A 23,980-nucleotide genomic window follows, 5' to 3' on the forward strand; every position below is an offset into this window, starting at 1 on the left:
GTTCAGGATTTGGCTAAACACCTGCAGGGACTCTCTCTGGAAGTGGCCGAGCTCCGTCAGCACGTGAGTAACTGTCCTGGAGCATATTTCTTGGAGCCTAAGGTATGTTTGCCGGATTTATTTTTTGGTGAACATCGAGAATTTTTTTCATTTAAAAATGCTTGCTTATTGTATTTTCGTTTGAGACCCAAGTCCTCTGGGGATGAATCCCAGCGCGTAGGGTTCATAATGTCACTTTTGCGCAAAGAGCCTCAGGAGTGGGCCTTTTCTTTGCAACCTAGTGATACATGCTTCAGATCAGTGGATAGTTTTTTTCTGCTTTAGGACTATTATATGATGATCCTGACCGTGTGGCATCAGCTGAGACTGAGTTGAGACGTTTAAAACAAGGATCAGGTAATGTTGAAAAATATTGTACTCATTTTCGTCGTTGGTCCACTCAAACAGGGTGGAACGATTCTGTTCTGAAAAGTCTATTTCTTGCTGGGCTCAGTGAAAGGGTTAAAGACCTGCTAATTGCTTATCCTACACCTGAGGATTTGCAACAGGCTATGCAATTAGCTATACGGGTGGATAGAAGACTGCGTGCTAGGGTTAATGAGAGCAAATCCTCTGCTATGTCAGTTTCTGGTTATGATAATGTGTGTACTAACAGTGGTGAACCGATGGAGATTGGATCGGTGGCACCTCGCTCTCAAGAAAAAGACCGTCGTTTTTCAGAAGGCTTGTGTTTCTATTGCGGAAAATCTGGTCATTTGATTAAAGGCTGTGAGCTTCGTATGAAGAAAGAAAAAAAAATGGTCAGTCACGCCCGTATTGCCTGTTTAAATTCCAAGGGTATATTTTTAGCTGCTTCCACGATTGCTCAGGAAAAATTAATGGAATTTCGGGTGTTTGTTGATTGTGGGTCTACACTGAATGTAATTGATGGGGGATTCGTGGAAAAACTCAATTTAAAACCTGAACCTTTATCATCCCCCATTGCTGTGGTTTCCGTGGATGGCTCCCCTTTGAAGAATATTACTCTCAAGGTCAGTGAATTTCCTCTCACTATTAATGGTGTTCACCATGAGAAATTGGATTTGGTAGTGTTGAATAACTTGCCTTCTCCAGTAATATTGGGTTTACCCTGGTTAAAATTTCACAATCCTGTACTGGATTGGTCTACCAGTGAAATTAAATCCTGGAGCCATAAATGTTATGACAAGTGTTGTAACGGGCGTATTGCAGCTTTGGATAGGGGAGAATTGCCTGTTCCTATTCAGGATTTTTGGAGAGTTTTTTCTGAGAAGGAATCGCAGGTTTTGCCTCCCCATAGAGACTATGATTGTTCTATTGAATTTGTCCCTGGAGCGACTCTTCCTAAAAGTCGTTTATTTAACCTTACCATTCCTGAGAGGAAGGCTTTGGAGGAATACATACAGACAAGTTTGGCCGCCGGTCACATTAGGCCCTCTAAGTCTCCTGTGGCGGTTGGATTTTTTTTTGTAAAAAAAAAGGACGGCGGTTTACGTCCTTGTCTGGATTTTCGTGAGATTAACAAAATTACTGTACGCAATCCTTACCCACTGCCATTGATTCCTGATCTGTTTAACCAGTTATTGGGGGCCAAGTGGTTCTCTAAAATTGACCTTAAGGGGGCATACAATCTGTTGCGCATGAAGGAGGGTGATGAATGGAAGACTGCTTTTAACACTCCTGTGGGTCATTTTGAGAATCTGGTTATGCCTTTTGGTCTTACTAATGCTCCTGCATTTTTTCAGAATCTGATTAATGACATCCTTAGACCTTTGATCGGTAAAAATGTGGTTGTGTATTTGGATGACATTTTGATTTATTCGCCAGATCTGGAGTCTCATTGGCGGAGCGTGCGTGAGGTATTACAGTTATTAATGGACAATTCGCTTTTTGCTAAGCTGGAGAAATGTGAGTTCGCTGTACAGAGAATTAGTTTTTTGGGCTACATTATCTCCAGCAAAGGTTTTGAGATGGATCCGGTTAAGGTTCAGGCTGTGCAGGAATGGCCTAGGCCTATTGGTTTGAAATCGATACAGAGGTTTTTGGGTTTCGCCAATTACTACAGAAAATTCATAAAAAATTTTTCTAGTATTGTCAAACCTCTGACTGATCTCACCAGGAAAGGTGCTGATGCGGTTCAGTGGTCTTCTGAGGCCATTGAAGCTTTTGTGTATCTCAAGGAGAGGTTCACCTCTGCTCCCATCCTTATGCAGCCTGATGTTACTAGGCCGTTTTTGGTTGAGGTTGATGCTTCCTCTGTGGGGGTTGGCGCAGTATTGTCTCAGGATAACGGGGATGGATTACATCCCTGTGCCTTTTTTTCAAAAAATTTTTCGGAGACTGAACTGAATTACGATATTGGTAATCGGGAATTATTGGCTATTAAACTCGCATTTGAACACTGGCGCCACTTCTTGGAAGGTGCGGAATTTCCCGTTCAGGTTCTTACGGATCATAAAAATCTGATATATCTTGATGCTGCCAAGCGCCTGAATGCCCGTCAGGCTAGGTGGGCACTGTTTTTCTCGCGGTTTAATTTCTCCGTTACTTACATCCCTGGTACTAAGAATGTTAAGGCGGATGCCTTGTCTCGCAGTTTTTCTCCCATAGTCGGTGCTGAGAAAGAGGAAAACATTTTACAAGAAGGTGTTGTGATAGCTGCTTTAGACTCCGTTTTGGAAGATGAGATTCTTAAAGCTCAGGAGAATGCCCCATCTAACACTCTTCATGGGAGGTTGTTTGTGCCTGGGACCTTTAGGAGAGATTTGTTTGTTGAGTGTCACGAATCTCGGTTGGCAGGTCATCCCGGAATCTCTGAGACCAAGAGACTGGTGGGTCGCAGTTTTTGGTGGCCTGGATGGCAGAAGGAAGTCATTAAGTGGGTGCGCCAATGTACTATATGTGCTAGATCTAAGTCCTCACATACTCCTGCTGCGGGGTTGCTTTGTCCTTTGGAGGTCCCCAGTGCTCCTTGGACACATTTGGCTATGGACTTTATAACTGACCTTCCCTCCTCTGAGGGTTTTACTGTCATCTGGGTGGTCGTGGACCGTTTTAGCAAGATGTGTCACTTGGTTCCCTTCGTCAAACTGCCCTGCGCTAAAACTCTCGCTAAGGCCTTTGTCAAGGAAATTGTCAGACTTCATGGCGTTCCTACTGACATTGTTTCTGATAGGGGTCCTCAGTTCGTGGCTCGTTTTTGGCGTGCCTTTTGTGACAGGTTGGGAATTCATTTGTCGTTTTCGTCCGGATATCATCCTGAATCTAATGGCCAGACAGAAAGGAAAAACCAGGATGTTGAGCAGTTCTTGCGTTGTTTTGTGGCAGACAATCAAGAGGGGTGGTCTGAGTTTCTGCCACTTGCCGAATTTGCTCTGAACAATCATACATCTTCTTCTGCTGGTTGTTCGCCTTTTTTTTGTTGTTCTGGGAGACATCCGTCGTTTGGGTCGTTCTCCAAGTTGGGATCTGCCGTGCCTGAGGAGGAGAATTTTTCCGGTGATTTGGAAAGAGTTTGGACGGATGTGCGTGGTAATCTTCAGGAGGCCAACAGAAAATCTAAAGACTACTTTGATAGGAAACGACAGGAGGTTTTGTTCGCTGTTGGTGACATGGTTTGGTTGTCCTCTAGGAATCTGCGGTTGAGGATTCCTTCTAAGAAATTGGGTCCCAAGTTTGTTGGGCCCTTTAAGGTGCTTCAGGTTGTCAACCAATCTGCTGTTAGGTTGGAGGTTCCTACCTCCTGGAGAATTAATCCGGTCTTTCATGTCTCTCTGTTAAAAAAAGCTGTTGTGTCGGATGGTGACGCCTCTGCCTCTGTTCCTCCGGTGGTGGAGGTCGGGGAATATGAAATTTCTCGCATCCTTGACTCTAGACGGTATAGAGGTAGTTTGCAGTATCTTGTGGCCTGGAAAGGTTTCGGACCCGAGGATAACTCTTGGGTGAGGTCAGATGATGTTTCCGCGTCCAGACTTATCAGAGCGTTTCACAGGAGATTTCCTGATAAGCCTGGTCCTAGGGGATCCGGAGGATCCTCTTAGAAGGGGGGGTACTGTTAGAACCTTGCTGTTAGTTTTTTTTTCCTTTGCTGGTCACATGACCTTGTTGGCCTATTTAATCCTGCTCCGCCCTTCTGGCTTTGCTGGACTTCATTGTATATCTACTTTCTAGCTAGCCTGTGCTCTGTATCTAACTCGGTTAGTTTGCTTGGTCTACGGACCTCTATGTTCTATCTATTTTGTTTGTTCGTCTGTCTGCTACTATTTCTGTTAGGAGGTGTCCCATATTCCTCCCAGTCCTTAGTACTTGTAGGGATTCCCCCCTCACATCTTTAGGTCTCCGTACAGACTAGATTAGGACTTTAGCAGGTCTGATCGCAGGATCAGGTTCCCTGTTACATCGTAGGGATTCAGCTGAGTCTTATAGTAGGGACAGATCTCCTCTCTTTCCTTAGCTTTGGTAGCAGAACATAACAACTACTCCTATAGATTATTTCACTGAGGGTTATAATTTCCAAAATGGTGTCACTTTATGGGGATTTCTACTGCTCTGGTTTTCTGCAATTTGGTCACATTAGGGCTTCTGCAAATGGTGGGTCCCATCTCCTCTGGGATCTGCTCCTGCGACGTCTGCTTCTCTCACCAGGAGCCGCCTTATTCATCCTGCAGGCGGCGCTGGTGATGGAGGAGACGTCAAAACCATAAGCTCTGGGCGGCGCAGGCTCTGTCCAGCCACTAAGATTAGGGTTGCTGGGACCAGTAGTACCATCCAGTCTGGCAGTATGGGTGTGTGTGCTGTCCAGCTGGAGTAATCTGCTCCTTGTTTCAGCCAACTGGAAAGCACCGCACCCTACTAAAGCTGGAAGCATATTACCAGAATCTGCCAGATACAGCGTTGTTCTCCTCTGGTTCAGTCCTCTGTGCTCAGCTCCCGGATTGTGTATTTGTTTCCTGTTGTGACCTCGGCCCGTTTACTGACTACTCTTGTGTGATTTTATATTTTCTCTGACCTCCTGGTTCTGACCTGGCTATCTGACTATTCTTCTTGCCAGCTCACACCACAGAACATTAGGTAACACTGTGGCCCAAGCCTAGGGGGTCTCTGTCTAAGTCCAAATCCATGTAGAGGGGTTAAAGGATGATGAGCAAGGCAAACCCTGGGATCTGGAAAATGGAGTAGATAGTGCCAAGCCTGTTTGTGGTAGCTATCTTTTGAGCTGCCAGGTGACAACGAATAGTGTCCCCAATACATTGTGTCTGCACACTATCCCAGCAAAATCTGCATTCAAATAGCTAAATGGCGCTCCTGCCCTTCTTAACCTGCCATGTGCCCAGACAGTAGTGTATAACCGTATATAGGGTATTGTCAGATTCAAGAGAAGATGGAATATAATTTGTAAGGTCCATTTGTTTCCTATTATCCTTTGTGAAGAATTCCAAAGTTATCACCACATAAAGTGACACATGTCAGATTTGAAAAATGGGCTCAGATAGGCACACAAAACTGGCTGCAGGAAGGGGTTAAATCAGAGTATTTTGGGCACTAACTACCATAGTCAAAACTGTGAGTACAGACCATAACACATCTACTGAAATGATCAAACTCAACAGTCTTCATCAGTAAGTAGTGAGTAACTAGTGGTGAAACCTCTCTGGGGTAATTAGAGTATGGGGCTCGGTGGCTCTTCGTAATCTAAACTATCGTAAGGGACAATATTTTCTATCAGATGAATTTCAAGAAGAAATATTAGACGTTCAAAGGGAACTTTTTATAATACTGCAGAGATGAGGCATCTTAAATTTAGCTTAGAGATATATCATGGCACAGGTGTAATGTTTTTTTTTGCTTAGTTTATCACAATCCTGTTTGAAGTTAGTTGGTTTTAAAAGAAATTGGTAAGTCGGGATAAAGGGAAACTCTGTTGTTATTGTACAGAAATTCACACTTGGCCCTCACTGCACATTTAATGTTGTCGATCATAAAAGTGAAGTTTGGCCAGAAAGACTGGACCTGGTCTTGTAGGGACCATATGAGCACATTCAGCAGCACAGAAGGGAGAGAAGGTAGATTCATCCAATAAGATATCAGGGTTCTAGGAAGCCAACAGCATCATTACCCTCCGCTTTCTCTTACAGTCCCATCATAATATTTTTTTCAAGTGATTTTCTGGCTTTGTGGTTTACAGATCTGGGCAGGTAGCGTCTCCTAATCACAGGGGGTAGGTGGATCCTCCTGGTTGTAAGTTCTATGGAAAAGGGTTTCAATGCCCAAAATCATTTGAACAGTTTTGGGTGGAAGAGAATGTTGTGGTCTAGAGGCAAAATGGCGATCACACGATTGTGATAAGGCCGGACTACACCACCGATAAAGCAGCCACAACCGGTGACAGAGAAGAATCTGTGACTTCTGTACATTTAGTGGTTACTACTCACCTGGGTAGTCATATGTAAGAATCTCCTCTTTACACCGCTCATAACCCCTTACATATGCCTCTATAGTATTAATATGGGTGAGATCTTCACCCTGAAACAAATATTGTAAAAGTCACAAACAGATGAGAAGTCACATCTATGATCAGCTCTAATCCTGCCATCTCCACTGTTCTCATTACACAAGTATAAAACATATAAAACTGGTGGATAAAACAAGACTGAATACAAGACCTTCACAGCCGTCTACACATCATAGGGGAGATCTCATGACACCTTCTCTCCATCTACCTGATGATCCTGAGGAACATTGGGATCTTCTTGTTTACAGTCCTGTGGAAGAAGAGGACGGGGACATCTCTCTGGTGTTGTCCTGTTACTGGATAGATCTGGAAGAAACACATACAGGGACTGAATTTATTCTTTACATACAGATAATTATGGGCCGTGTGTATTTAGTCCTGTCTATTACCTGGTGATGTGAGGGGATGGGGAACCTCCATCATGACGTCTTTGTACAAATCTTTGTGTCCTTCTAAATACTCCCACTCCTCCATGGAGAAATAGACAGCGACATCCTGACATCTTATAGGAACCTGACACACACAATGATACCATCATCCCCCCGATCCTTTCATAGCGTTACAGTATAATGTCCCAGCAGTGTCACCTCTCCAGTCAGCAGCTCAATCATCTTGTAGGTGAGTTCTAGGATCTTCTGGTCATTGATGTCCTCATGTATGAAGGGGTGAGATGGAGGTCCTGTGATTGAGCTCAGGGGTCTTTCCCATCCCTCAGACACATGGACCTGACAGCGCTCACTAGAGGTCTTCTTCACTACTATGTAATCCTGGTTATGGAAAGACATATAAATAAATCTCACTACAGACATTTCCAGAGTCCTCACCTCTCCAGTTCTGTTCATCTGTTATTCCCATAGATAAGAATGACGTAATGTGACGTTATTGGAATCTCTCACCTCTCCAGTAAGACGGAAGAGGATCTCTAGGGTGAGGTGTAATATCCTCTCTGCCATCTTGTCTTTATCCATATCTGTCTTTGATGGGTCCATAAGGAAAATTCTCTTAAATAGAAGATCTTCACTGAGAGGATCTGATATTGTGTAATAATACAATTACTGGAGATAATAAGGGGAAACATATGAGGAGATATATTATTTTACAGTATTTAGTTTCCTGCTTTACATCTAGTAATAAAACCTATATATTTTAGGCCACATACAACAAGCAGTTTCTTCCTTGGAGTCTGTAGCTGAACACGTTTCTCATAGACTCATCTTCCATAAAGCTAATTCTCGTCTCATTTACCGACACTGCAATCGGCATTAGCAATACTGCAGGAGATATTCATTACACGTGACATGAGAAATAACTACTTCATGAGGAGGACGACGACATCTTCAACTACGATTCTACAAACATATTTAGCCAGAGTTCTTCACTGACTACATCTCCTCCGGCCGTCTATATGAATGTTTCCCGTCTTCCCCGGATTGTAATCTTCTATCACGTTAGATCTCATGTCTGATTCACACACAGAAGTTTGAGGCTTTGATACATGGTAAAGTTTTTAATATTAAACAGAGTAGGACTATCCTGAATGGGTTCATTTTACCATGGTGGGATAGCTTTCATGCTATTTTTGATCAAAAACAGAGTTACTAAGAACCCTATTTTATTTAAATACACTTTTCCTTTTTATTTATTTATTTACAGCAGGGTTTATGATCATTTTTCTTCTTATAGGTTTTTTTCTGATTTATTGCCATAGTAAACATGCATTTATGTGCTGCATGGATACCAACTTAAACCAAGCTCAAATTCTGTGTTTTTTCACGGGCACCATAGTGGCCCTGTGGGCTGCTGCTATGGATGATACACCCCTAACTATCCAACTATCATATGGTAAAAATCTCATAGGTCCTGTATTTATTAGTATCTGCACGAAGAATGAGGCTAAGTGAGTATTTATTAAAGGGAATCCACTCCCCACGAACAGCAAGCATCAGACTCTTCACTGAATAAAAAGCCATTTCTCAGCAAACAGACCTCTAATATGAGGCATACAGGTATTTATCGACTCACATTTCTATCACCTGTATACCAATATTAGAGGTCAGATAAGTCCCAGGGGGTGACAGATTCCCTTTCATCAGCCGTGGGGTAATCATAAAACCAGATATGTATCAAGGTATTCTAAGGTGGTTAATGGTTGCATAGTCAATGGGAGGCATGTGTCACAGAGATGGCTGGTCTCTGTGATGTAACCCGGAGTGTTTCTCTAGGGCAGATAAGCACTAAGAGGATCGGTTGGTGCACCTGGGAGCCGGGTTACGGGTAGCTAGGAGAGAATGGGTGGGTCCAGCTACCCACATACCTCATCTCTGGGTGTGGTTAACAGCCTATAAAATGGAGGCTGTTGTTTGGCACATGGTCTGTGTGTTTGGAGGGAGAAGGCCTCCTGTGTATGTTTGTCTTCAGACCAAGCCAGGACACTGGACGCTACCCCAGCTTGTGTGCCACACAGGCCTGGCTGAGCAGAGACCTGCTAAGGACAATTACTTTGTTTGCCTGATCTAAAGGCTATTTTCTTTTCTGTTTGGCTTCTGGGTTTATGAAGAAATAAACCCACATGAACTTTTAAAGGAACATGCCTCCTGTTTTCCTCCGGTCACACCCAAGTGAGTAAAACCTCCACAATTAGTGTTAGACTTGCAGGCAGCGTTCCCAGCAGAGACGTATGAGTGCTACAGGATGGACTGCATGCCCTGGGTGAAGTCTGTCGCAAGCCAGCAAGCATCGCCAGACGAAATGGAGGACCTTCTTAAACACCTGGTCCAGTCGCAGCAGCATCAACAGGAGACCAACAGGCTGTAGTTACAGCAGATCCAGCAGCACTAGCAGAAACAACATCAGCAGATGCAGCTTCTGGCAACCGCCATCCAGGACAGGATGAGAGCTCCAACCCCAGGTCCGACTGATGACTCCCATGTCCGGAAGGCAGCATGACGAGCTTTGCAGAAAATGACCCTGGGGGATGAGACTTTCCTGATGGTGTTTCAAAGGGTCACCGAGAGGGAGAAATTTCCACAAGAGCAGTGGGCAGAGGTACTGTCGCCATACTTGACTTGGAGAGCCCCAGAAGTACGCGTAGTAGGCGTACTATGATTTAGCTTTGCAGGACGTCCTATTTAGCTTTGCATAGTACGCCCTATTTAGCTTTGCATAGTACGCCCAAAAGGCATACTATGATTTAGCTTTGCAGGATGCGAAAGAGTATGGCAAGCTAAAAACTGAGATTCTCGCACGCTTGGGGTTGACAATGACTATCAGGGCACAGCGGGTTCGTATCACTGGAACAAACCACCTCCGTCCCAAAGGTTTGACCTGCTGCACCTGGTCCAGAAGTGGCTGAGCCAGAGTCCTCAATGTCTGCGCAGATGGTAGAGTGGGTGGTGATGGACCGGTTTGTGCACTCCCTGCCGAGGCCCATACAGCCTTGGGTTGCCCAGGGTGATCCCCGGTATGCAGATGAACTGGTCGGACTGATCGAGAGATACCAGGGGGTTGAAGGTTCCTTGGGAAGGAAGCACACTACATGCTGGAGTTCCCAACAGGGGGTGGAGGCCCAAAAGGTGGTGGGACTTCCAAGGTCCAAATGGACGAGGGAGGTGGTGCCCAAGGTCCATACAGGTGATGTTGTTTGCTGGCGGTGCCACGGCCCAGGCCATATAGCTGCCTGTTGTCCCCTGACCCTTGAGCCAATGGACTGCAATGGACTGCAACATAGGACAACGTTGTTTATATTATGCTTATCCGGCCTGCAGTGTGAACTGTCCACCCAGCGAGGGGCCACAAGCATGTCACATGAAGGTGAACAGATGGGAAGTAAAGGCACTGCTAGACTCCGGGAGCCTGGTGACCCTTATGAGGGCCACCCTTCCTCTCCAAATTATCCCGGGGAAAAAAGTCGGCGTTCAGTGCATTCATGGTGATGCTAAAGACTACCCTACGGGCAAGAGTGGACATTGAAATGGCCCACGGTACAGAGTCCCACGAGGTCGGCGTCGTTCAGGACTTGTTGCACCCTATTATTATAGGCTGGGACTTTTGCTTGTTTTGGGATCTGTGGGGGAAGGGTTCTGGGTTCGCTGGCTCAGATAAGAAAAAAATTAACCCTAATGAGGTATCACCACACCCAGAGTCAGACAGGTTTCCCTTTTGTGTCCTTGTGGGGGATGAGGAGGTAGTGCCCCCTGAGTCTGCAATTCCAGAGTTAGGGGTGACCAGCGAGAATTTTGGGTCTGCCCAATATAGGGACCTAACTCTGAAGGGAGCCTTTAATAATGTCACTATTATAAATGGGGTTGCACAGGAGTCAGGGGCTGACACAAGGTTTCCCCATTTTATGATGAGTAAGGAGTTGTGGTACCAGGTCAAGAAAGTGAGGGAGGAGAGTGTGGAGCAGTTAGTGCCGGGCCCCTTTAGACGGAAGGTGTTGGACATGGCCCATTCACATGTCTTGGGGGGACATCTGGGAGTGGATAAAACGCAAGAACGGATCGTGCAAAGGTTCTATAGGTGAACATTGGACATAATTTCAAAAAACATCACAGTAAAAGATAATACCTTACCAACACCAGGTCAGATTGCCAATGCACTGCAGGATGCAGCAAGCCTGCATCATAAAGGCAGGGCCAGCACATGTGCAAAATACTGAAGCAGACAGACACTCACTAACCTACCAAATTCATGGAGGGGGTGACTGTGTAGTATTATACATGCACACCGATGGAGTCAGCATAAGGCGGGCGCCAGTCACACAGATATGTGTGATGCATAGTGCAAAAAAATGTGCAAAAAAGATGAAAAATAGTGTATAAGATAAATACACAACATGATAAATACCCCACCAGGCCTCTTTAGTGTTGGCTGGATGAATTGGGGCATATGTCTTGTGTGCTTGCATGTATATAGTGCTTGGCAGCCCGTATGATCTAAGGCTATGTGCCCACGATGCAGAAATGCTCAGGATTTTTTCCTGAGCGTGTCTGCATCTCCCTGGCAGAAAAAATGCATGCGGATTGTACATGCGTTTTCCTGCCGGGGACATGTGGAAGTGAAGCGTTCTTCACTTGCGTTTCCGCATGCGGGTTGACAAGCGCTTTCCAAGCGATTTTAGCATCACTTGGAAAGTGCTTGTCAACTTGGTCACACTATATAAATCCATGCAACCAGCATGGATTTATATAGTGTGACCTGAGAGAATGTAAAAAAATAAATCTATACATTCCCTCCGATGGCCTGCGCTGTCTTGCTTCGCTCGGTTCCGGCTGCCGGCAGTGGTAGACTGAAGGACCTGCCGACGTCAGCGTCGCGTCACCCGTCACAGGACTCTGACGTCAGAGCAGGTCCTTCATTCCATCGCTAAGTGCCGGGAAGCAAGGAGGAGCGCACCGCGGGCCGCCAGAAGGTAAGTATATATTTATTTTTAATTTTATTCTTTTTTTACAGCTTTTTTAATGGTACCTGGGTGTGGAGGAGAGTCTCCTGTAGGTACCATCTACACATTAGAACGCGCCAATTACGCAAGTACAGATGCAGTCTTTCTGAATTGGCGCGTTCTAATGCAAGTCAATGGCGGTGAAAACGCAGCGCTTCCGCAAAATAATTGGTAGTGCTGCGTTTTTTTCCGCAATGATAATCCGCACCGGAAATTTCCGCAGCACGTGCCCGTTTTTAATGCGTTTCCGCAGCAGCAAAAACGCTGCGGAAACGCATTAAAAACGCATTGTGGGCACACAGCCTAATAGTATGGGCGTCATCAATAGGCTGCAAGCCAGACAATGTGCATCACACATATCTGTGTGACTGGCGCCCTATGCAGACTACACAGCCACTCCCTCCATGAAATGGTAGGTTAGTGAGTGGCTGTCTGCATCAGTATTTTGCACATGTGCTGGCCCCGCCTTTATCATTGAGGCTTGCTGCATCCTGCAGTGCATTGGTAATCTGACCTGGTGTTGGTAAGGCATTATCTTTTAGGCTATGTGCCCACGATGCAGAAATGCTCTGGATTTTTTTCCTGAGCGTTTCTGCATCTCCCTGGCAGAAAAAACGCATGCGGATTGTACAGAAGTGAAGCGTTCTTCACATGCATTTCCGCATGCGGATTGTCAAGCGCTTTCCAAGCAATTTTAGCATCACTTGAAAAGTGCTTGACAACTTGGTCACACTATATAAATCCATGCAACCGGATGGCTTCTGATGGCCCCCGGTGTCTTTATCCGATGCGTCCTGGCTTGCCGGCAGCTCGCGGTAGACTAAAGGACCTGCCAACGTCAGCGGTTGCGTGACCCGTTACATGACTAATTGACGTCATGGCTAGTGTTGAGCGATACCTTCCGATATCGGGAAATATCGGATCGGACCGATACCCAAAAAGTATCGGATATCGCCGATTCCGATACCGGAAACCAATGCAAGTCAATGGGACAGAAATATCGGAATAAAAATAAACCCTTTCTTTCCTTGTAGGTTAATTCTACATGAAGGAAAACAACTAAGAATAATGTAGAATGTATTGGGGGAGGTGGGGGAGACAACAAAGGCATAGAGGTTTAGCCCAATCAAATGAAATAGCAGGAATTAATATTTTTTTTATGACGTTCTGAGTTACGGAAATATTGACTATGTTAAGTTTTTTTATATTTTGTCAGATATTTATGTTTCACTACTTCCATGCTCTTCACCTTCTTTTTTACTTCTCCCACACTTTCTCCTTCATTATCCTCAGCATCAGCATCTTTTTCATCAACTTCTTCTTCACCTTCTTCATCTTCTTCTTCTTCATCTTCTTCGTATTATTCTTTTTTTTTACATTCTTCATATTCTACTTCTTCATCTTCTTCATATTCTTCTTCTTCATCATATTCTTATTTGTGACAGGCATTCCTGTAGTTGTTATCTATAAAAGTTTGAACATTACACCTTTCGTTCTGCCCGTCACTAAAGATTTACAACAGGATTTGTCCGCGTTCAGTTTGGCCTGCAGCAGCAGGTCTTTTCCAGGGGCACCACGAGGAGGAACGGACTCACCCCCATACACTGCTTAGTCATCTTCTGCTTATAATTTAGATATTATCTTTTGCTCTGATTTTTAGTCTTATGCTTAATGTTCTTCCGCTTTTTGTTCTTCAGCTTCTTGTACTTCTGCTTCTTGGTTTTCTGTCTCTTGTTCTTCTGTATCTTGGTGGTTGTCTTCTTCTTCTTTGTCCTCTTGGTCAACTTCTTCAGGGTCATCTTCTTGGTCTTCTTTGGGGTGGTCTTCAGGGTCGTCGTCTTCGGGGTCCTAATCTTCGGGGTCCTAATCTTCGGGGTCCTCGTCTTCAGGGTCCTCGTCTTCTTCGGGGTGGTCTTCAGGGTCCTCGTGTTCAGGGTCGTCTTCGGGGTCCTCGTCTTCTTCGGGGTGGTCTTCAGGGTCCCCGTGTTCAGGGTCGTCATCTTCGGGGTCCTCGTCTTCTTCGGGGTGGTCTTCAGGGTCCTCGTCTTCAGGGTCCTCGTCTTCGGGGTCCTCATCTTCGGGGTCCTCGTCTTCTTCGGGGTGGTCTTCAGGGTCCTCGTCAGAGAGATCCAGAGTGATTACCAAGAACCATTTCAAAAAGCTTGAACTTGGAAATGTAGCAGAAGGTACAAGAAGGCTGAGGAACTGCCGAGAACCAGCTGACGGTACTGGAACCCGGATGGGTAGCAGAAGGTACAAGAGCAAATGGAATTACCGAGGACCAGCTGACGGTACTGGAACCCGGATGGGTAGCAGAAGGTACAAGAGCAAATGGAACTACTGAGGACCAGCTGACGGTACTGGAACTCGGTTACTATGCAGGAGGTACCTGTGCCAGAAAGCACTACCAAGGACCACCAGACGTTGGTGGAACTTGGATACCGAGAAGGAGGCACCTAAGCCAAAGGCACTGCCGAGAACCAGCTGACGGTACTGGAACCCGGATGGGTAGCAGAAGGTACCCATGTAAAAAAAAGTTGCAAGGCCGCAAACCGGCCGCAGCTACCGAAACCCACACTCCTACAGGGGGTGCTTGTCTTATTGGCACTATGGAACCAGCCTTCATTGCCAGATCCTGCAGCCCACATAGGAGTCACCTAAACTGCAGGCACCATAGAGTCGGCTAACCCAAAAGCAACACGACAGGACAACGCATTGGAGGCAAAGTGACGTTGACACTACCCGGAAACAGCTGGCGTGCTGGAACTAGGCTGGGCAGGAGGGAGTACCGTGCCAAAGACACTGCCGAGAACCAGCTGACGGTACTGGAACCCGGATGGGTAGCAGAAGGTACAAGAGCCAATGGAACTACCGAGGACCAGATGACGGTGCTGGAACTCGGTTACTAAGCAGGAGGTACCTGTGCCAGAAAGCACTACCAAGGACCAGCAGACATTGGTGGAACTTGGATACCGAGAAGGAGGCACCTAAGCCAAAGGCACTGCCGAGAACCAGCTGACGGTACTGGAACCCGGATGGGTAGCATAAGGTACCCATGTAAAAAAAAGTTGCAAGGCCGCGATCCGGCCGCAGTTACCGAAACCCACAGTCCTACAGGGGGTGCTTGTCTTATTGGCACTATGGAACCAGCCTTCATTGCCAGATCTCGCAGCCCACATAGGAGTCACCTAAACTACAGGCACCATAGAGTCGGCTAACCCGACCGCAACACGACAGGACAACGCATTGGAGGCAAAGTGACGTTGACACTACCCGGAAACAGCTGACGTGCTGGAACCAGGCTGGGCAGGAGGGAGTACCCGTGCCAAAGACACTGCTGGGAAACAGCTGGCGGTGCTGGAACCCAGGGTAAATACTAAAAACAGAGTGGAGCCAGAGGCGTAATTGGAGCAACTTTAAAATCTGTAGTAGTGTGAATGTGGACAGAGCAGGAGAATTTGCCGGACACACAGCTGGGGATCAGCTGACGTTACTGAACCCCAATAACACTGGAGCAAGCGTTGACTGTGCAGACGGCACTTCTGAGCAGCAACTAGCGGTATTGGAGCCCAGGGTAAATATTATAAACAGAGGAGCCGGAGGTGTAATTGGAGCAAGTTTTAAATCAATAGTACAGTGGATGTGGACAAAGCAGGAGAATTTGCCGGACACACAGCTGGGGATCAGCTGACGTTACTGAACCCCAATAACACTGGAGCAAGCGTTGACTGTGCAGACGGCACTTCTGAGCAGCAACTAGCGGTATTGGAGCCCAGGGTAAATATTATAAACAGAGGAGCCGGAGGTGTAATTGGAGCAAGTTTTAAATCAATAGTACAGTGGATGTGGACAAAGCAGGAGAATTTGCCGGACACACAGCTGGGGATCAGCTGACGTTACTGAACCCCAATAACACTGGAGCAAGCGTTGACTGTGCAGACGGCACTTCTGAGCAGCAACTAGCAGTATTGGAGCCCAGGGTAAATACTAAAAACAGAGGAGTCAGAGGTGTAATTGGAGCAAGTTTTAAATCAGTAGTACAGTGGATGTGGACAAAGCAGGAGAATTTGCCGGACACACAGCTGGGGATCAGCTGACGTTACTGAACCCCAATAACACGGCAGCAAGTGTTGACTGTGCAGACAGCACTTCTGAGCGCCAACTGGCGGTGTTGGAGCTCAGGGATTACAGTTCAGGTGGTAGAAACATGAACACAACAGGAGACCTGGATACTGTTGCCAACCAATTATTTATTCTGGAAGAGGACTGGCAAATTCATGCGAGATCCAGGCCTTGTTCATTTTGAGAAAAGTAAGCCGGTCAACGTTATCGGAGGATAGTCGCATGCGACGGTCTGTTAGTACACCACCTGCGGCACTAAAGACGCGTTCCGATAATACACTAGCAGCAGGGCAAGCTAGCACCTCCAATGCATACTGGCTAAGCTCTGGCCATGAATCCAGCTTACAGACCCAAAACTTGAAGGGAGAAGAGCCGTCTGGGAGTACACTGAGAGGGCAAGACATGTAGTCTGTCACCATCTGACGGAAACGTTGCCTCCTGCTGAGTGGAGCCGTCTGTGATGGTGTAGACATTTGTGGCGGCGGGGACACAAAACTTTGCCACGCTTCGGCCATACTGGTCTTGCCTTGTGCTGAGGCGCTGCTTCTGCTCCCTCTTTGTGCAGAGCTTCCTCCACTGCCTCGACGCACTGAGCTGCTTTGTAAAGCACTAGCAGCACTGCTCTCGGTTGGAATGGAGAACATGATGGAATGCACCAGTGCGTCTTGGTATTCCCGCATTTTACGCTCCCGGTTCAACGGTGTTATGAGGCTTTGTAAGTTGTCCCGGTAGCGAGGATCTAGGAGGGTGGACACCCAATAATCAGCAGTGTTGAGAATGTGGGCGATGCGACGGTCGTTTCTCAGGCACTGCAGCATGAAATCAACCATGTGCTGCAGACTGCCAACTGGCCAAGAAACGCTGTCCCCTGCTTGAGGCGTGATCTCTGCCTGCTCTGCATCACCCCACCCTCGCTCTAGATACTGACTACTAGAGCATTGTGTACCTCCCTCCTCTGGACAGATGTCTTCCTCCTCCATTGACTCCTCCTCATCCTACTCACAAAGTGTCCCCTGCCTAGGCCTTTGTGAGGAACCACGTTGCGCACACTGTAGAGAAGCAGATGGCATTTGTGACTCATCTTCCACCTCTTCCAAAACCTCGTCCCTTAGTGCTTGCAGTGTTTTTTCAAGCAGGCAGATAAGGGGGATAGTCATGCTGACTAGTGCATCATCTGCACTCGCCATCCGCGTGGAATAATCGAAGGCACACAAAACGTGGCAAATGTCCTTCATAGAGGCCCACTCAGTGGTGGTGAAGTGTGAACGGCGCGCACTGCGACTTGTTTGCGCCTGCTGCAGCTGGTACTCCATTACTGCTGCCTGCTGCTCACACACCCTCTCCAACATATGTAACGTTGAATTCCACCTGGTGGGTAGGTCACATATGATGCGATGTTCCGTAAGGCGTAATCAGCGCTGCAGAGCTGCAATGCGCGATCTTGCGTTGCTGGAACGCCGCAAGTGAGCGCACTCTATGCGGACCTTGTGAAGCAGTGCATCAAGATCCGGATAGTCCCTCAAAAAACTCTGCACGACCAAGTTGAGCACATGTGCCAGACATGGGATGTGAGTGAGGTTGCCTAGGCCCAGAGCTGCCACCAGATTTCGGCCATTGTCACACACTACCATGCTTGGCTGGAGATTCGCTGGCACAAACCACACGTCGCTCTGCTGCTTGATGGCATTCCAGAGCTCCTGCGCTGTGTGGCTTCGACTCCCCAAAGAAATTAATTTTAATACGGCCTGTTGACGTTTGGCCACGGCTGTGCTCATATCGGTCATCATAACAGGTAACCGTTCACGGGTCGATGTGGAGGTAGACCGTGACGGCTCCTGCAGCGCTGATTCAGAGGAACTGGAGTATGAGGAGGAGTCAATGTGTACAGACTGGATTCCTGCAATCCTTGGAGTTGGCAGAACACGTACAGCGCCACTCTCAAGATCTGTACCCGGCTCCACAACATTTCCCCAATGGGCAGTGAGGGAAAGGTATCGTCCCTGTCCATGCTTACTGGTCCACGCATCGGTGGTCAGGTGGACCTTGCTACTGATGGCGTTTTGTAGCGCATGTTTAATTTTTCCCTCCACATGCTGTTGCAGGGCAGGGACGGCTTGCCTGCTGAAATAAAAGCGGCTGGGCACATTGTATTGTGGGACTGCCAATGCCATAAAGTTACGGAAGGTGTCAGTCTCCACCAGCCTGAATGATAGCATTTCAAGGGCCAGTAGTTTAGCAATGCCAGCATTCAGAGCCTGTGCTTGAGGGTGGTTTGCCGAGTATGGGCGCCTTTTCTCCCATGCCTGTGCTAACGATGGCTGTAGACTGGCCTGGGAGTGTGAGGATGACAGGTAAAGTGGTGCTGTGGGTGGAATTACACTGTGTCTCTGTACAACAGTGCCAGAGATTCTTCCATGGCGATCCTGTGAGGAAGCCGAACCAGCTGTGTGTGAGCTGGAGGAAGATTCTACAACACGAGCTGAAGATGAAGAGGTGGTAGGTGGCGCTGTAGGTTAGCCTAGGTCTTCAGTGTGTTTTTGTAACTCCACCACGTGCTTGGTCCGCACATGTTTCCACATATTTGTGGTATTGAGGTTGCTGACACTTTTCCCTCTTTTCACCTTCTGATTACACAGCTTGCATTTGACAAAGCAAATGTCACCTGCAACTGTGTCAAAAAAGGACCAGGCACTGTAAGTCTTGGGAGCGCCCGCTTTGGATTTTGGAAGAGCCATGCTCCTAATGGGTGCCGAAGTGGAGGCTACAGGCAACCAAGTCTGCCCCCTCCCCCTCCCTCCTTTTTGGGCCGTTCGGGGAATCTCTTCCGCAGAGCTGCTCCCACCACCTTCCTGTCCCTCACGCCATGATGGGTCAAGGACCTCATCATCTACACCACCCTCTTCAAACAACTGCTTCTCCTGGGTAGTCTCGACAGCACAGTACGCACCAGAAAGTGGCACCTGAGTCTCATCATCAGATGCGTACTGAGGTGTGCTGCTGACCATAGGCACTGGCCCACCCGCCTCTTCAGATTCAGAGAGACAAAACGGTTGCGCATCACTGCATACTACCTCTTCTTCAAATTCTCGAATTCTGCTTGGCTGGCCCCCTCTTTCCAAGCCAAGAGATTCAGAGAACAGAAGTAGAGATGGCTCCTGTCCAGGGCTCTCTGACTGCCTGGGCAATTTGGCAGGTGGTGAAGAGACAGATGGGTGCTCTTCAGTGCTCAGGACCTGAGAGGATCTGGAACTAATTGAAGTCGATGCGTTAGCTGCCATCCATCCGACAACGGCTTCAATTTGGTCCTCCCGCAGCAGTGGGGTACGGCTAGCTCCTACAAAGCTGCGCATAAAGGACTGTTCCCTGGTAAAACTGGGGGATGCTGAGTCACTGGTGCCCGCAGCAGGCACAGAATCCCCACGTCCTCTTCCTGCAGGCACAGAATCCTCACGTCCTCTCCCTGCAGAAACTCCACGCCCACGCCCACGCCCACATGCCTTACTCCCTGCCTTCTTCATCTTGGTAGACTGATAAAGATAGGCAGAAAAGTACTAAGGGCTTAGTGTGCTTATTCCTGAACAGCTGCTAACAGGTATAAGAAACACTAATTTTATAAAGTGTGGACTAGACTTTAATATGAGCTAATGTGGCCTACAAAACTGTAAAGTGGAGTGTTTGGTGAACTTTATTTAGGTTTTTTTTGCCACAAAAAGACACTGGATGTGCCCAAAGATGTAATACCGATAGTATCACAAACTTTTTGTAGCTATTACAATGTAGGAAGGTAACCTACAATGCAATAGATGAGGCTACAAAAAATAGGCTAATACTAATCTGGCTGGGGCTGCAGGGCACAATGCTGCAGAAAGGCTCCTCTAACTACTCCTATATAGTGTGTTTGGAACCAATTTAGCTGAATACGGATGGAACCACCACACTAATAGGAGATATCAGGAAAAATTATGAATTAGCAAATAAGGACAATGTATGAGGCAGTGACACACACTGAGTGCACTACAACCAGACGTGTTTGAAGCACACACTGCAGGGTGAGCTGCAGTCACACACAGAGACCTTGCAGACAGCGGTGAACAGCACAGAGAACTGTGCACTAGTGCTGCAAGGCACAGCGATTTATAAAGTAGCTTGGGTAAAGCAGAATAGACCAAATAGGTAGCTAAAACTGTCCCTCAGAACAACAGCGTCCTATCCCTAACTGAATTCACAGCAGAGTGAGCTGAAAATGGTGGCGGCGGCTTTTATAGTGCATCATGACATCATTTCAGCAGCCAATCACAGCCATGCCATTAGTTAAGATGCCTACATGCCTAACAGGATGTGCCCACACTTCTTAGGATCCTCATTGGCTGAATAAAATGAAACTGGCTCATTGCAATATGGGAACTTCCGATTCCGGTATACGATATTGTAAAAGTATCGGAATTCCGATACTGAAATATCGGGTATCGGCCGATATTCGCAGTATTGGAATTCTCAACTTTAGTCATGGCAGGTCCTTTTCAGACCATCGTGAGCTGCCAGCAAGCCGAGACGCATCACTAAGGACACCGGGGGCCATCAGAAGGAAAGTATAATGTATATTTTTTATTTTATTCTTTTTTTTACAGGTTCTATGGTACCCAGGTCCGGAGGAGAGTCTCCTCTTCTCCAAACCCGGGTACCATCCGCACCTTGAAACGCATGGATTGAGCATCTGCAGATGCAATGATGCGGATTCCATGCGTTCCAATGCAAGTCAATGGCAGCGAACATGCCGCGCTTCCACAAAATAATTGGTAGTGCTGCGGATTTTTCCACAATAATAATCCGCAGCGGAAATTTCCGCAGCATGTGCACAGCACATGGGATTATCATTGGGGAACATGGCAGACCTTCTACCAAGCGTTTTTTAAGCGTTTCTGCAGCGGAATTGCCGCTGCGGAAACGCTTAAAAAACGCATAGTGGGCATAGAGCCTTACTGTGATGTTTTTTGAAATTATGTCCAATGTTCACCATTTTTAATGTTTAGTGTTAGGACTCGCAAGTATGAGGACCCTTGACGTTTGGGTTGCGAGCTTGTGTATTTTGGCCAAAATATCGACCAACACCTCATGTGTTGTATTTATCTTCTACACTATTTTTCATCTTTTTTGCACATTTTTTTGCAGGATGCGGCCAGGCCTCTTTAGTGTTGGCTGGGTGAATTGGGGCGTCTGTCTTGTGGGGGTGCACGTATACAGTGCTGGGCAGCCCGCCTGATCTAATAGTATGGGTGTCATCAACAAGCTGCAAGACAGAAACTGTGTATCGCACATATCTGTGTGACTGGCGCCCTATGCAGACTCCATCGGTGTGCATGTATAATACTAGACAGCCACCCCCTCCATAAATTGGTAGGTTAGTGAGTGGCTGTCTGCATCAGTATTTTGCACATGTGCTGGCCCCGCCTTTATCATGGAGGCTTGCTGCATCTGGTGTTGGTAAGGCATTATCTTTTACAAAGGTTCTATTGGCCCAGATGTCACCGGGAAATATTTAAGCATTGCAGGTCTTGCACTACGTGCCAGTTAACCGACCCCACCTCTCACTTTTGAAGTCCCCTCGTGCCATTGAACATTATTGAAGTGCCATTCGAGAGAATTGCTATCGACTTGGTCAGTCCCCTGGTTGAATCTGCTCGTGGGCATCAATTTATATTGGTTATCCTGGACTATGCCACACGCTATCCTGAAGTGATTCCACTGAGTAACTCCTCCGCAAAGAATATATCCCGTGAGTTGGTCCACGTTTCCCCCCCCCCAACAGGCTTACCAAAGGGAGATACTCACTGACCAGGAAATTCCCTCTATGAGTAAGGTGATGAGGGAGTTATGTAAAGCCCTCCAAATCTCCCAACTGAGGACTTCAGTATACCATCCTCAGACGGATAGCCTAGTCGAAAGGTTTAACAAGACTTTGAAGAGTATACTGAGGAAGGACATAGAAAGGGACAGTAGAGACTGGGACTGTCTCCTACCATATCTGTTGTTCTCCAACCGAAAGGTTTCACAGGCCTCTACAGGGTTCTCGCCATTCGAACTTCTGTATGGCCGACATTCGCGGGGTCTTCTGGATGTCACAAAGGAAATCTGGGAAGCCTAATTCATGCCCCATAGGAGCGTCATCGAGCAGGTTGCTCTGATGCAGGAGAGGATTGTGAAGGTGATGCCCATCGTAAAAGAACATCTCCTCCAGGCACAAGAAGCTCATGCCAGAGTCTACAACCGGTCAGCCAGAGTGAGGCAAATCAATCCGGGAGACCGGAGTCCTCATGCTAATTCCTACAGTGGAAAGTAAGTTCTTGGCCAAGTAGCAAGGGCCGTATAAGATGGTGGAAAAAGTGGGTGAAGTGAACTACAAGGTTCATCAACCGGGACGACGTAAGCCGTACCAGATATACCACATCAACCTCAACAAGACGTGGCAAGACAGAGAGGCTGTGGAGGAGTCGCAATAGCGGAAACGCTAACGAAGGCCAAGAAACAGCAGTGTCGGGAGTTGATGCAGAAGAACAGGGATCTGTTCTCGGAATTGTCGGGCTGCACAAGGGTCATAGAACACAAGGTTCTGACGGAGCCACATGTGCGGGTGAACTTGAAGCCTTATCTGATAACGGAGACCCGACGAGAGTTGATATCCAAAGAGGTAGCTTGTATGCTGAAGCTCAGTGTCATTGAAGAATCCAAGAGCAGTTGGTCGAGCCTGATCATCTTGGTCCCAAATCCCAATGGTGAATGGAGATTCTGCAACGACTATCGGAAGTTGAATGAGGTTTCCAAATTTGATGCATATCCCATGCCACGCGTCGTCGAGCTGATCAAGAGGCTTGGGCTAGCAAGGCACATAACCACCTTGGATCTGACGAAGGGATATTGGCAGATCCCCATGGCATAGGTAGCCAAAGAGAAGATTGCGTTTTCTACACCGGACGAATGCTTCCAGTATGCCCGGATGCCGTTTGGACTGCAGGGGGCCCCTGCAAAATTCCAGAGAGCTATGGATTGCATCCTTGCATCCCATAAGAAAATATGCCGCAACACACCTGGACAATACTATCTTCAGTCCAGACTGGGAGAGTCATCTGGAAAAGATTCAGGCTGTGTTTGATGCTCTGAGGAAGGTGGGGTTTTCAATAAACTCGAAGAAATGTGGCATGGGAAAATAAGAAGCCAAGTACTTCGGATATGTAGTGGGTAGAGTCGAGATAAAACCCCAAAATACTAAAGTAGAAGCAATCCAAAATTGGCCGAGACCGGTGTCGAAAAAGCAAGTCAGAGCCTTCCTGTGAATCGTGGGATACTACAGGAAATTCATCCCAAACTTCGCCATGATGGCTGCACCCCTAACTGACCTCCTTAAAGGGACAAAATCAGCCAAGGCCAAGTGGACTGCAGAGGCGGAGACGTCCTTTCAAAAGATGAAACTGGCTCTGTGTAGGCAACCGGTCCTGGTTGCCCCGGACTTCAAGAAAGAGTTTATACTCCAGACAGATGCCTCAGATGTCGGGTTAGCAGCAGTCCTTTCCCAGGAGATACACGGGGAGGAGCACCCTGTCCTCTACCTGAGTAGAAAGCTGTCCTCCTGCGAGAAAAATTATTCGGTCATAGAGAAGGAACGCTTGGCTATAAATTGTGCGGTGGAAACCTTACTGTACTATCTGTTAGGTCGAAAATTTAGATTATTATCCGACTATGCTCCACTCAGATGGATGAGGGGAAAAAGTGAAAAAATGCCAGAGTCACCCTCGGGTTTTTAGCCCTACAGGACTCCTACTTCCCTGTAGAACATAGAGCAGGGAAGCAACATGGTAATGCCGATGCTCTCTCGAGAATCCCCTGTCTGGTAGTAA

At 47.1% G+C, this 23,980-nt stretch overlaps 1 protein-coding gene across 2 annotated transcripts in view; it reads right to left on the reverse strand.

Moving 5' to 3' along the window:
• Positions 1-23,980, reverse strand: part of LOC141182600 (uncharacterized) — a 32,425-nt gene that overhangs the window by 3,841 nt on the left and 4,604 nt on the right. The window contains exons 1-6 of one of the 2 annotated variants that reach the window (XM_073660761.1): positions 13,219-13,586; positions 7,426-7,584; positions 7,117-7,296; positions 6,919-7,042; positions 6,738-6,835; positions 6,450-6,540 (exon numbers count right to left, since the gene is read on the reverse strand). In XM_073660761.1, the coding sequence (XP_073516862.1) occupies positions 6,450-6,540; positions 6,738-6,835; positions 6,919-7,042; positions 7,117-7,296; positions 7,426-7,518 (586 nt within the window). In that variant the 5' untranslated portion in view covers positions 7,519-7,584; positions 13,219-13,586. Of the gene's footprint in view, positions 1-6,449; positions 6,541-6,737; positions 6,836-6,918; positions 7,043-7,116; positions 7,297-7,425; positions 7,585-13,218; positions 13,587-23,980 lie in introns of those variants that run through there. The other variant, XM_073660760.1, reaches the window with a different exon arrangement.

The sequence above is a fragment of the Phyllobates terribilis genome, unplaced genomic scaffold (assembly GCF_046119375.1).
Source record: "Phyllobates terribilis strain yellow unplaced genomic scaffold, ASM4611937v1 Scaffold_35__1_contigs__length_13245226, whole genome shotgun sequence".
NCBI lineage: Eukaryota > Metazoa > Chordata > Amphibia > Anura > Dendrobatidae > Phyllobates > Phyllobates terribilis.